The sequence below is a fragment of the Helianthus annuus genome, chromosome 9 (assembly GCF_002127325.2).
Source record: "Helianthus annuus cultivar XRQ/B chromosome 9, HanXRQr2.0-SUNRISE, whole genome shotgun sequence".
Taxonomy (NCBI): Eukaryota; Viridiplantae; Streptophyta; class Magnoliopsida; order Asterales; family Asteraceae; genus Helianthus; species Helianthus annuus.
Window position 1 is genome coordinate 163358875 of NC_035441.2, and position 13124 is coordinate 163371998.

Consider the following 13124-nt stretch of genomic DNA (forward strand, 5'->3'; position numbering starts at 1 on the left):
TTGATAGTAGTTTGTATGCATTTTGAATGTTTAGGGGGTTATTTTGTATTTATCTAGAAGTTGTATTCCTGACTTTGTGTAGTTAAGATTCCAGCAAATTTATAAATTTGCTGGCAAGTCAGGAGGCTAGTATAAATACCCCAAGCATTGTAACTTATTCAAGCTTTTGGCTCTTGGTGGAATCAAGTGTTGTTTACATTCATATTGTGCTTAGATCTGATTTCCAAGGTTATTCATTGCTATATCTTACTGTTTGGATTAAATACAACACTAGTTGTATTCATCAATCCATTAGCTTCATCTTCATTCTTGATCTTTCTTGACTCTTCATAGTTCAAACACTTAATCAATAGGTGTTTTGGACTAAAAAAACCAACCACTGTGATCCGGATACGTTTTGGGATCTACAGGAAGTTCACAACCGAGCACAAGATACCCGAGAGTAGAACCGGCCAAGAAGGAGGCAGCGGCGATGCTTGGTCGACGGCAAGAGGATTGCGGCCAATCTTAGGAGGGTGGCTAGGGTTTTGTGTTTTTATAAAAGTGTGTCTTGGGTTTCCACCTTAAACATCCTTTTATAAAACTCAATCTTACATTAAGGCCCTTTAAGATTATACAATTATAATCCTCTTAATAATAATCTAATTAATATTAAGTCCCTCGGGTTTAAACTAGTATTATTTCACAAATAATAATCTACCTACTCGTGAACATATACGATTCGTGTACCAACGTGTAACTCTTCGGATCGTACCGAGTTAGCTACGTTGACTTTAATTAAGGTCGGACATACATATATCCAACAAGCACGACATTAACATTGCGTGTCTTTTTACTCTTTTTGGGTTGCACACATTGGTGTCTTTTGGTTGCACACACTGGTGTCTTTTCAATATATATATATATATATATATATATATATATATATATATATATATATGCACAACATTGTGTGTCTTTTGAACGTCTAAATTTAATCTCGCAACCCCTTTTGGACATAATCGGTTTGTGCAATCCTGCAACAAGGTGGGTATCCACATTTTCATATGATCTTTATCTTTATCACCAAGATGCAGTTTACTTGTCTGAAATGCTGAATCTACCAACATATCAATAACTTGGAGTCGTATCTTCCATCAGATCCTATTCATGCGAAGAGATAATCAAGTTAGTTCCTATCATTTCTCATAAAAGATCATGTTTATTTTTCAATAATTACATCTCATGGTCTAGGAAGTATTTTAATACTCACCCTTAAAATCTTATATATGTACAACCATTTACTGAAAAACTATATTTACAAAATAAAGTCTTCCACACCAGGCACACAAAAACATATGTCAACAAGAAAATGAGTGTGTCACAGCAGTGTTGATTGCACGACCAGGTTAGATACCATAACCAAACCTGTTATTTTCCTCCTCTTTAAACTTGCATATGGAACAACCACTGATAATAACCGGTGTTACTAACAGTCCTCCTTGTATGTTCCTATACTCATAAGCAATTCAGTTAGAGAGTAGAACCCAAGCCATCGTAGTCTTGGGTTGTCCTCTTTCATCAAAATAAGAAACCTCTCGATATACCAAATCTTTTCCCTCATTGATTTCTTTTACAACCATTGGTTTGACTCGCCAAACCTATGTTGGTTTAAAAATTTTGTTTGTAAAAGATTTAAAATTTGAAATAATTTTATGTTTAAGACCCGGAGGGAAAGAATGAGGTTTTGATGTATTGGTCCTTTTTCATCTTTGAATCATGTGAAACCGGCTTCACATGTGGAGACCTGGATGAAAAGTTTTTCATCTGATCTTTCAAAGATGTGTGATTTTTACCTTTTGATCCAGAAAAGCAATACTGGTTGCCTTTACCGTCTGGATCGTGTTGCTCTGGGCATTGCTTGAGCGCATGACCTTCTTTTCCACACCTAAAACAAGCCTTGAATGGCTTTTGAGACTTTGCAGTTCCGTGTGATGCAACTAGGGGAGGGGATTGCTTTGAGCTTGTCTTAGCATGTTGACAGACGTGATGTTCGACAACTTCAGATGGTCTTTTGATCTTTGACTCCCCAACACTTCCATTTTTCTTTGATTCATCATCTGAACTTGTGCAATCATCAACGTCGAAGTATTTTTCCAATGGATCTCGATTTTCAAGACTTGCAGAGTCATTTGGGGTCGTTGGTTCTTGAACACCCGATGGTTCAAGGTTTTCAACCTTTTTATCAGCATCTGTTACTGAATTTTCTGAGTCATTTGAGCTTTCCCATTCTTGATATGACTGAAAATCTGAATCACGATCCTCACTTGAGCTTCCTTCGCCACCTTCTGAAGTTGTGGTGCTTGAGTCTTCACTGCTGCTTTCTTCATTTGGCTCCTTATCAGACTCTGACATACCTGTATGAGATGGAACAAATTCTGGAATTTCCTTGGTGAGGAATTTTCCGAATCTGTTTTGTTTCAATTCTGGAACAAACACGGGAGGTTCACACACAACTTTTTCGTCACAAATAGCAGAATTTAAATCACGACATTGAATCACTACATTGTCGTGGTTATGGTTTTTAAATGTAGGCATACGGCCATTACAGTCATCCCGAATGTTAAATTTAGGCACATGGCCATTACAGTCATTTTGAAACGAAGTATTGTTTTCCTTATTACAATTCCAGGAGAACCAGTTAATGGTGGAATAACTGTCGCCTGAATAGCCTATGCCTATCTTCGAACCTCCACATTCGTCATCGCACATCCTCCTCACGCTCAATCACCTCTGCATTGCTTTTAGAAATGTTAGAAATTTTATCATTTTCACAATTGATATTTTGAGCAAACAAATCATTTTTATCAATTAAATCGTTGTTAGGATGAGGAGTTGGCATGGGTACATAATTTTTGCTGTGAGGAGGAGGAAAGATTTTTCTTTCATTTCCAAGCTTATCTTTGTATCCAATACCATCTTTCACATATGTCGGTCGTTGGCAATTTTTTATATCAACCAGTGCCTTTTTACTGACATTCCACTTATCAATTATGATTTGCAATCTATTGTTTTCATTTTGAGATTTTTCTAATCTTTCAGTTAGATCATTTATGACAAAATCTTTTTTGAAAACAAATTCTTTCAAAGTCTGCATTTTAGCTAAAGTCGAGTTTAACTTTCTCTGATATGCAGCTTCGTTTTCTTTTAATTCTTTGTTAAATTGCAAAACTCTGTCCTTTTCTCTGATTAGGTCACGGTTGAGAGATTTATAATGAGCCACGACATTAACACATGGTTGTGAGAACAGTTTTACTTTGAACTCGTAAGGTATGCTGTTTACCAAGTCATTTTCTTCCTTCTCCTTGCTAGATTCTGCTTGTTGGGCTTTAACAGGCGTCTTCTCTTCATTCTTTCTACCTGCTTCACTGAATCCTGCATCCACCTTCTTAATCTGCTTCTCCTTATCACCCTCCTCGGTGACTTTCTTCCCATTATCAGTTGTTGACTTTGCAATTTCCACCATTTCTTTTTCACTTAAAGATGTTTTTGCAGGACTTGCTGGAAGATTATTTGGAATCCTAGCTGAAACAGATGATGAACTTCCTATACTGATTGGGGAAGGGAAACTCATGTTGTTAGGTGTTGTTGGGCTTGCTTTTGGAGTGACACCAATCTGATTCACCGTCATTTCAAGAGATTTTAAAGCGTCCACGACATCTGTCAGCGTTGTAGGATACCTCATAAAGACATTTTTAATCTTCATGCACCGCATACTCCATTCTTTTGGTAGTGAATCTAGCAACCTTTTGATTTTAGCACAGTTGGTAACGGGAATTCCAGCTTTCTTTATCTTTGTCAGCAAATTCATGAACCTTGTAATATGATCAGACAAACTTTCACCACGAACACTTCCGAACATGTCATATTCCTTTTGGACCATGTTCCTTTTGTTTCGAATAAGTTCCTTGTCTCCTTCATAGAAATCAATCAATGCTAACCAAAGTTCATTCGCCGTCGTGTACTCTTCAAACATGTTGTAGTCGTTCGTTGATAGGGCCATTGTTAAAGTAGCGTGAGCCCGGCGGTCACGTTTAATCAATGCATTGTCTTTATCTGTGTAAGTCGAGGGATTGTTGTTAACTACACGCATGTCATCACGAACGGTCATGGGGACGTGAGGTCCGACAGTGATCGAGATCCATTGGTTATAGTCCGTGTACTCGAAAAAGGATTTGATTTGGTTTTTCCAACTGTTGAAATTGACTGATCTTTTCAACTTTGGAGGTCGGGTTGTGGTTCCTGTTTCATGTTCAACTAGTGCAAAGCGAGTTAACTGATTTTGAAACATTTTTTAATTAAATTAGTCCCCCCAAAAAATACTTGTATCAGCTCAAAACACAGGTCAAATTACTTTTAAAATAACCCCGTATCAACCCGAAAAGTATCAACTCGAAAAGGCCCAAAAATAAACTATGAATACCCGGCCCAAAACTGATCAAAATTTTAGGCCCACAACTGACTTATTACATATTTACCCAATCATAAAATTTAATTATGAAATGAAATAAGAAAGCTGATAACGTGAAATGAAATAAGAAAAATGAGAAGTGTGTACTTATCATTTATCGATCACATATATATATACAGTAGTCAAAATGTAACTCTAAACTAAGTGGTCAAAATGTAACTGAAAGAATAATAACTTAGGAGGAGAATTAGGAGGAGAATTAAAGGAGAATATATCTGCATTTATAACACTCCCCCTCAGATATATATTATTATTTATTATACACAGTTAATAACATACTTCAGGATGATATTAAATAGATACTTCAGGACCTATAGAATAAACTGATACTACTGGATCAGTTGTACTGCCTCATTAAAAACCTTACTAAGAAAACCCATTGGGACAAAACTTAGTTAAGGGAAAAAGAGTACAGTTTGTATAATTCTCCCCCTGAATTCAACAAACATCTTTCAATCTACGTAGACCGATCTTGTGTGATAGTTGCTCGAAACTGTTTCTTGGTAAAGATTTTGTAAATAGGTCAGCTAAATTTTCACTTGACTTGATTTGGCAAACATCAATTTCCCCTTCTTTCTGCAAGTCATATGTTGAGAAGAATTTTGGTGAAATGTGCTTTGTTCGATCACCCTTGATGTAACCTTCTTTGATCTGAGCTATGCAAGCAGCATTGTCTTCATAAATAATTGTCGGCTCCTTCTTGATCTGTTCTAATGCACATGCTTCTTGTATGTGAGTAATCATTGACCTCAACCACACGCATTCTCGACCAGCTTCATATAGTGCAATTAGTTCGGCATGATTTGATGACGTTGCTGTAAGTGTTTGCTTAGTTGACTTCCAAGAAATTGCTGTGCCACCATATGTGAATACATAACCTGTTTGAGATTTTGCTTTATGTGGATCTGATAGATATCCAGCATCAGCATACCCAACAATCTGGGACTTTTGATCTTTCTGGTAGAAAAGGCCTAAGTCTTGTGTCCCGCAAATATATCGGAATATGTGTTTTATTCCATTCCAATGTCTACGTGTTGGGTTTGAACTGTATCTCGCTAGTACATGTACCGAGAATGCAATATCAGGTCTCGTGTTATTTGCAAGATACATAAGGGCACCGATCGCACTTAAGTACGGTACTTCTAGACCAAGTATTTCTTCGCCTTCTTCTTGAGGGCGGTAAGGATCCTTTTGAGGATCTAGCGGTCGGACAACCATGGGTATGCTAAACGGATGAGCTTTGTCCATATTAAAACGTACTAACATCTTCTGGATGTAGTTTGACTGATGGACGAATGTACCGTTTCGTAAATGCTCAAACTGCAGGCCGAGACATAATTTTGTTGTGCCAAGGTCTTTCATCTCAAATTCTCTCTTTAATATATTAGCAGTTTTTTCTATCTCTTCAGGAGCTTCGATGATGTTTATATCATCAACGTAGACTGCTACTATAGTGAATTTTGAGAGTGATCTTTTTATAAAAACACATGGACTGATTATATCAGACTTGTATCCTTCTTTTTCGAGATATTCACTGAGCCGATTGTACCACATGCGGCCAGATTGTTTAAGACCATATAAAGATCTTTTTAGCTTTATGGCACACATGTCTCGAGGTATTGATTTAAATGCTTCGGGCATTTTTAATCCTTTAGGGATTTTCATGTAGATGTCATTTTCTAGTGTCCCGTACAAGTATGTGGTGACGACATCCATAAGTCTCATTTGAAGTCCTTCTGAGATTGCAAGGCCAATTATAAATCTAAGGGTTATCGCATCCACTACAGGGGAATACGTTTCCTCATAATCAACTCCTGGGATTTGGGAAAACCCTTATGCTACAAGACGTGCCTTGTATCGTACAATCTCATTCTTTTCATTTCTTTTTATAGCAAACACCCATTTATAACCTACTGGTTTGATGTCTATGGGTGTTCGGACTACAGGTCCGAAAACATTTCGCTTTTCAAGCGAACCCAACTCAGCCTTTATGGCTTCTTGCCATTTTGGCCAATCAACTCTGTGCATGCACTCTTCTAGAGTTTTAGGTATGTAATCATTTTCATTTAATACATCCGTTGCTATAGCATATGCAAATATATCATTAACACATGTTTTATTTCGGTTCCATATTGTACTATTTTGTACATAATTGATAGAGATCTCGTTTTCGTTTGGTACCAGCGTGTCGTCTGGATTTTCATTTTCCTCTGGAGTTATATTTGTCTCTTCTGGGACATTTACCTCTTCTAAGGTTTCAGTTATTAAATTTTCACCAACTGATTTATTCTGCTCTTTTCGCTTACGTGGGTTTTTATCTTTGGAACCTATTGGTCTCCCACGTTTTCTTTGTATGGTAATCGCTTATGGGATTACTTCAATTCGAGCAGGTGCATTTGATGCTAGTATATGTGACTTTGTCACCCTATTTGTGTATGTGAATGCATCTGGTAATTCATTTGCGATTCTTTGCAAATGTATAATCTTTTGGACTTCAGATTCACATTGACCACTTCGGGGGTCGAGATTCGATAATGATGATGCATTCCATGTTAACTCTTGTGTTACCGGTCTTTCTTTAGTCTTATCTCCCCCTAAGACTGGGAATACTGTCTCATTAAACTGACAGTCAGCAAAGCGTGCTGTAAACATGTCACCCGTTAATGGTTCTAAATATTTAATAATAGACGGGGAGTTAAAACCGATGTAAATGCCCAGTCTTCTTTGTGGTCCCATAATGGTACGTTGTGGTGGAGATATCGGTACATATACCGCACAACCAAATATTTTGAGGTGGGACAGATTTGGTTCTCTTCCGGAGACCAGTTGTAATGGGGAGTATTCATGATCGGCAGTTGGTCTTAATCGGATTAGTGCAGCAGCATGTAAAATAGCATGTCCCCATGCAGAAGATGGCAATTTGCATCTCATCAGGAGAGGTCTAGCGATTATTTGTAATCGTTTAATTAATGATTCAGCTAAACCATTTTGTGTATGAACATGAGCTACTGGATGTTCAACATTTATCCCAATCGACATACAATAATCATTAAAAGCTTGGGATGTGAATTCTCCTGCATTATCCACTCGTATGGTTTTAATTGGATTTTCAGGGAAATGAGCTCTCAGCTGTATGATTTGGGCTAATAGTCGGGCAAATGCTACATTTCGGGTAGCTAAAAGACTCATGTGTGACCATCGCGATGAGGCATCAATTAAGACTAAGAAATAGCGAAATGGACCACAAGGAGGATGTATAGGCCCACAGATGTCCCCTTGGATTCTTTCCAAAAATGAGGGGTTTTCTTGTGTCAACTTAGTTGGTGAGGGTCGAGTAATGAGTTTGCCTAGAGAGCATGCCACACATGATAAATCTTGTGATAACAAGACTTTTAAATTCTTAAGAGGGTGCCCATTTGCACTTTTAATTATTCGCCTCATCATTATGTTACCAGGGTGACCTAGTCGGTCATGCCATATTGTGAATGTGTCTTTATCTAGTACCTTATGGTTACTCACCACCATGTATGATTCAATAGAAGTAATATTGGTACAATATAATCCAGAGGATAAAGCTTTTAGCTTTTCTACAATGGTATCTTTACCATTTTTATTTGAAGTAATTTGTAAGTATTCAATATTATTTTCGGATGTTGTTTTGAGGTGGTAACCATTTTGTCGAATACTTTTAAAACTAAGTAAATTTCGTCTTGATTTACTAGATTTATAATTAGTTTAGTACCCGATGGTAATATGATGCTTGCTCTTCCAGAGCCTTCTATAAGATCACATACACCAGAAATAGTACCAACAAGTGTCTCTGCAGGAGATAACTCAGAGAAAAATTTCTTATGTTTGAGAATAGTGTTAGTAGTACCACTATCTACGAGACATTCATCACCAATGATAGCTTTATTGAAGCTTGTAAACATATTTCCTCTGGAAATAATAAAATAATTAATATAACGAACTACTTGCTTGAGTATATAAAAAAATCACATCACACAAAAATGAATCAAACATCACAAAGATTTTAATGAAAACATAACAATAGTTCAAACATAACATACCATAAGAGTTTAAACAAGATCCAAACGAAAAAAAAAACCATAGTCTTATCGTGCTGATAACGTGAAATGAAATAAGAAAGCTGATAACGTGAAATGAAATAAGAAAAATGAGAAGTGTGTACTTATCATTTATCGATCACATATATATATATACAGTAGTCAAAATGTAACTCTAAACTATGTGGTCAAAAAGTAACTGAAAGAATAATAACTTAGGAGGAGAATTAGGAGGAGAATTAAAGGAGAATATATCTGCATTTATAACAAATTACATATTTCCCCTCCCTAACTCATATATATTACATATTTCCCATTTTCATTAAAACTACTCTTATTGAATGACTATTTTACCCTTAATGAACTAATTAAATGAATATTTACATATTTCTCCTTTATAATATCATCAATCAAATACATATTTCCCCGAGATTCAAGTAATATTTCCTCAAATTTTCTACTTCCTACTCTTTTCAAACAATTCCATTCGTCTTTATGAAGTTTAACTGGTGATCAAATATTTAAGATTATAAACACCATCTTATGTTTAACATAAATAATCCAAAACAAATATACAATAGTAGAAAACACTCCCTTTGGTTTGTCTTGTAATGTGATCATTGACTTCAAAACTCCTGAACAGATCTTGTCAGCAAGAACACCTTGTTCGGATATCAAAAACGACTTCTCTTTTACATAATCTTGTAGTTTCTTAACATCATAGATTACCAAAGAGAATAACAACAACGATTAATAGAACTAAAACATAAAACAACAATCAACATACAGTCTAGTCGTCCTCTGCTCGTGTGGGGTTCGATGTGGGAAACAAATGAGATTGCCAGGGGAACGGGGAAGAGGACTCTAGGGGATTACCGGTGGCGTCTGTGATGTAGGGTTACGCGTGGGAAAAGGAAAGATTATGAAGATGGGAGAAGATTATGAGAATTAGAAAAGGGTAATTGAGTAATTTCTTAAAAAAAGGGAAATGTGTAATTGTTTCTTTTGTTTGGGGAAATATGTAATAAACCCTCTTAGGAGGGGGAAATATGTAAAAATCCCTTGATTTTCAAATTTGGTCCCCCATACATATCATCTTTCGCAAGTTTTCCATTTTATGTTTTGTTCTAAATTTTTCGAGTTAACATGCCACAACGTGTGTATGGGGTTCAACATTTTTTTCGTCTATTTTTTCCGTTTGACAGAGAGTTGTCGCAACGTGTCTATTTTTCCCCGTTTGACAGATTCGTCGCAACGCGCGAGTCCTGGATCAATTATTTATTCTTTTCTACGTTTTACGTTTCGATCTAATTTCTTCACATTAACATGCCGCAACAGGTGTGCGTGATTCAACGGTTTTACGCCTGATTTCGTCCGGTGTTGTTTTTTCCCCTTTATTTGTTTTAGTTTTATGAGTTTTTCTGATGTTGGTGGTCGTTGGCAGTGGTGTGACATTGGTGCTACTTGAGACAGTTTTACTAACATTTTTAATCTATTAAGTTTTATACTAATATTTTTTTCGAGCTTACCTCTATACTTCCTTTGCTTAAAAAACTAAATTTTTGCGTGCATATTTTTATGTACGTGTTGGTATAAATTCGATTTACTCTACGTTTTGACCTAAACCTAAACCTTTTATGGAAATGAGTCAGATCAATATAATACGTTTTCGTTTAAAAACTTTTTTACGTGCATATTTTTATTTACGTTTTGGCATAAATTCGAGTTGGTTTGCGTTTCAACGTAAACTTTTTTTTTAAACTGAGTTAGGTCAAATACAATACGTTTTTGTGGTTTTTTATGTATGTTTCGTAACTTTTGTTTTGAAGCAAGTGGAGTCAGATTATGTTTCCCTCTTTTCAAAAGCTCTAATTAATCTCTTTTGATTACACGTGTCGGTTTTTCCTTTATACCCGTCAATGTTTTCTATGTATGAGTCAGGTCACACATTATACGTTATGATTGTACGGTATAAACTCGATTCACTACACGTTTTGATCTAATCGCAATGCTTATATAGGTTACATTGAGTTCAATTCGATTCCTCAAAATGTGCGTTTTCATATGGTTAACGCATCACATAGTGTTTGGAATAATCCATTCAATATTTGCGATGTATCCGAGCCGCAATGCGCGCAGGTCTTGTTGCTAGTAAAAGCTAAATTGCAAACAAAATGGATATTGCTATGCCATCTGAATGTGGAGATAATCGAACCAATTTATCGGAACCCCTTTGTTAGTGATTACCCTACAATGGGCCTACAGTATTGGTGAGAGGTTGAATCAGGATTCCTATATTATATGGGCCAGTTCCACACATTTGCATTACATGACCAATATCACTTAAAGTGTCTCAAGTGGGCATAGTTGGGGTACCATGTCTTGGCACGTCGTGTCATGCAACCCCAAGCCTGAGAGTTGTGTGTGACGCAATTGGCAATCGTTACCTATATCATATAACAGGTCATGATTAGGTTAACCCATTTATCAAACACTGTGATCAGGTAAGCCACTTATTAAATAGGTAATGTTTAGGTTAACCCATTTATTAAACATATTGTGTTCGGATTGACCTATATAACATAACAGGTCATGTTAGCTTAACTGACCCAAAACTTGTTTTTTTTTTGTTCGTGGCTTGAATTGTCACCCCTGTATGAAGCGATAGGGATGCAACCTCCAAGAATAATAATCTTGGAGGTGATTATGTGTCAAGTAGAATAAGTATGCTAGAATGAAAATTGTTTTGGGTGTTTATATGTGTAGCTCAAGATATTTTTATGCATTCATTCACACATTTTTGCACACGTTAATTATGAAGATTCAAAATAAATCCAGGCTCTTCCTCACAAATATCTTATTAATCTTTCTATTGTTAATTGTTTTTTTTTTTTTGTTTTACTCCATCAATGATTGAAGTTGATTTAAATATTTCTTAGTATTGTTTCTCAATCAAATGAGAGTTTCAACAATAACAACAACCATGCTCACTAAATTCTACAAACACAAAAGTTAATGGTAAAGTCTGGGGAGGGTGGGATGTAGACAAATCTTCCCTCTGTCTTTGAGAATAGAGATGCTACTTTTAGAGAGACCCTCCAACTTTATAACAACTAGCACTAAAAGAGTACTAGAAAGCTACCCATGACAAAAGAGGTGATGGAAGCAAAACATAGTAAAGTTACCCATAACAAAAGAAGTGGTGGAAGCAAAACACAGTAAAGTGAAGGTAAGTATAACATCATAGAACAACATATTATCCTATATATTAATAAAGGAAGCTTATGAATAGTACTACACGTCACGAGTCACTTCATCATTTGTTCTTCTCCTCTTCTACACATTTTCATTTATATGCATATACATATGGTAAGAAATCACACTCCAAGTCCACCTAAAGCGTAGGTAAATCTATGCCCCTTATGACAACACCCGGCGACATCTAACCTAACTCCTAAAAATTCTTAACCTTAATCCTACGTCTTCATGAACTCCTATCATGGACCATGTCCTCATATATGCGCATATCTATCAAATCCTGCCTAATATGTTCATCCAAAGTCAATTTGGGTCTACCTTTACCCCTCCTTCTATCAACAATAAGGGTTTCCACTACTCTAACTAGCGTCGTTACTTGTCTCCTCTTCACATGCATAAACCATCTTAATCTCCCCTTCGTAATCTTATCTAAGATTCTAGTTATCTCTAACATTTCCCCAAAAAACTCATTTCTTATTCGGTCTAATCTTGTGTGACCACACATCCACCTCAGATACTTGCAACAATCAAATTTATTTTTTATACTCTTGTATAAATATTTTTTCTCTTTCTGACATATCTTTATAACTAATAAATAAAAAAACTTTTGGATACTTACACCATTTTAGGACATCTGAACTTTGGTTTCCCGCATCTCTATCCTATTAAATAATGATATTAAAAGAACATATTATAGGTAGAGGATCATGTACATTAATCCAGAAGTGTGATAAGTGTATTATAACACTATATATAACACTATATAACACCATATAAAACCGTATAACATTATGTAACACTATATAACGCCATATAACACTATGTAACACTATATTATAACAAATATAATACTATATTTTGTCTGATAGCATGTCTATGATAGATGTATAGTGTTATATATTGTTATATAGTGTTATATAGTGTTACATAGTGTTATATAGTGTTATATGGTATTACATTGTGTTATACGGTGTTTATATGGTGTTATTCAGTGTTATATATAGTGTTATAATACACTTCTCAAACTTCTGAATTAATGTACACTATCCCTACCCTTTTTAGATATTCAATATAAATTTAATTTTAGATAGTTATTTAAGTCTTCACATAATTATTTTTTTAATTCACCAAAATATCACAAAGTTCAAAATTATATTCGTTAAAATATTAGAAAAATGAATAATTTGACCGGCGGTGGTGGATGGGTGGCAATAGTGGTGGTTGCGGCGGTGGTGATGGGAGGGTGGTGGAGGTGTTGTAGGGTGAAAGAGGGAATAGAATGGAAAAAA

The 13124-nt window shown here is 35.7% G+C and overlaps 1 protein-coding gene across 1 annotated transcript; it reads right to left on the bottom strand.

The window, feature by feature from the left end:
- Positions 1–1698: 1698 nt before the first annotated feature.
- On the bottom strand, positions 1699–2577 carry LOC110876663. Its single transcript, XM_022124827.1, has one exon. It carries the CDS (start codon positions 2575–2577, stop codon positions 1699–1701), a length of 879 nt encoding a protein of 292 aa, XP_021980519.1.
- Positions 2578–13124: the final 10547 nt, after the last annotated feature.

Coding starts and splice junctions, on each gene's coding strand:
- LOC110876663 (XM_022124827.1), bottom strand. CDS start 2,577: ATGCCTACATTTAAAAACCATAACCACGACAATGTAGTGATTCAATGT.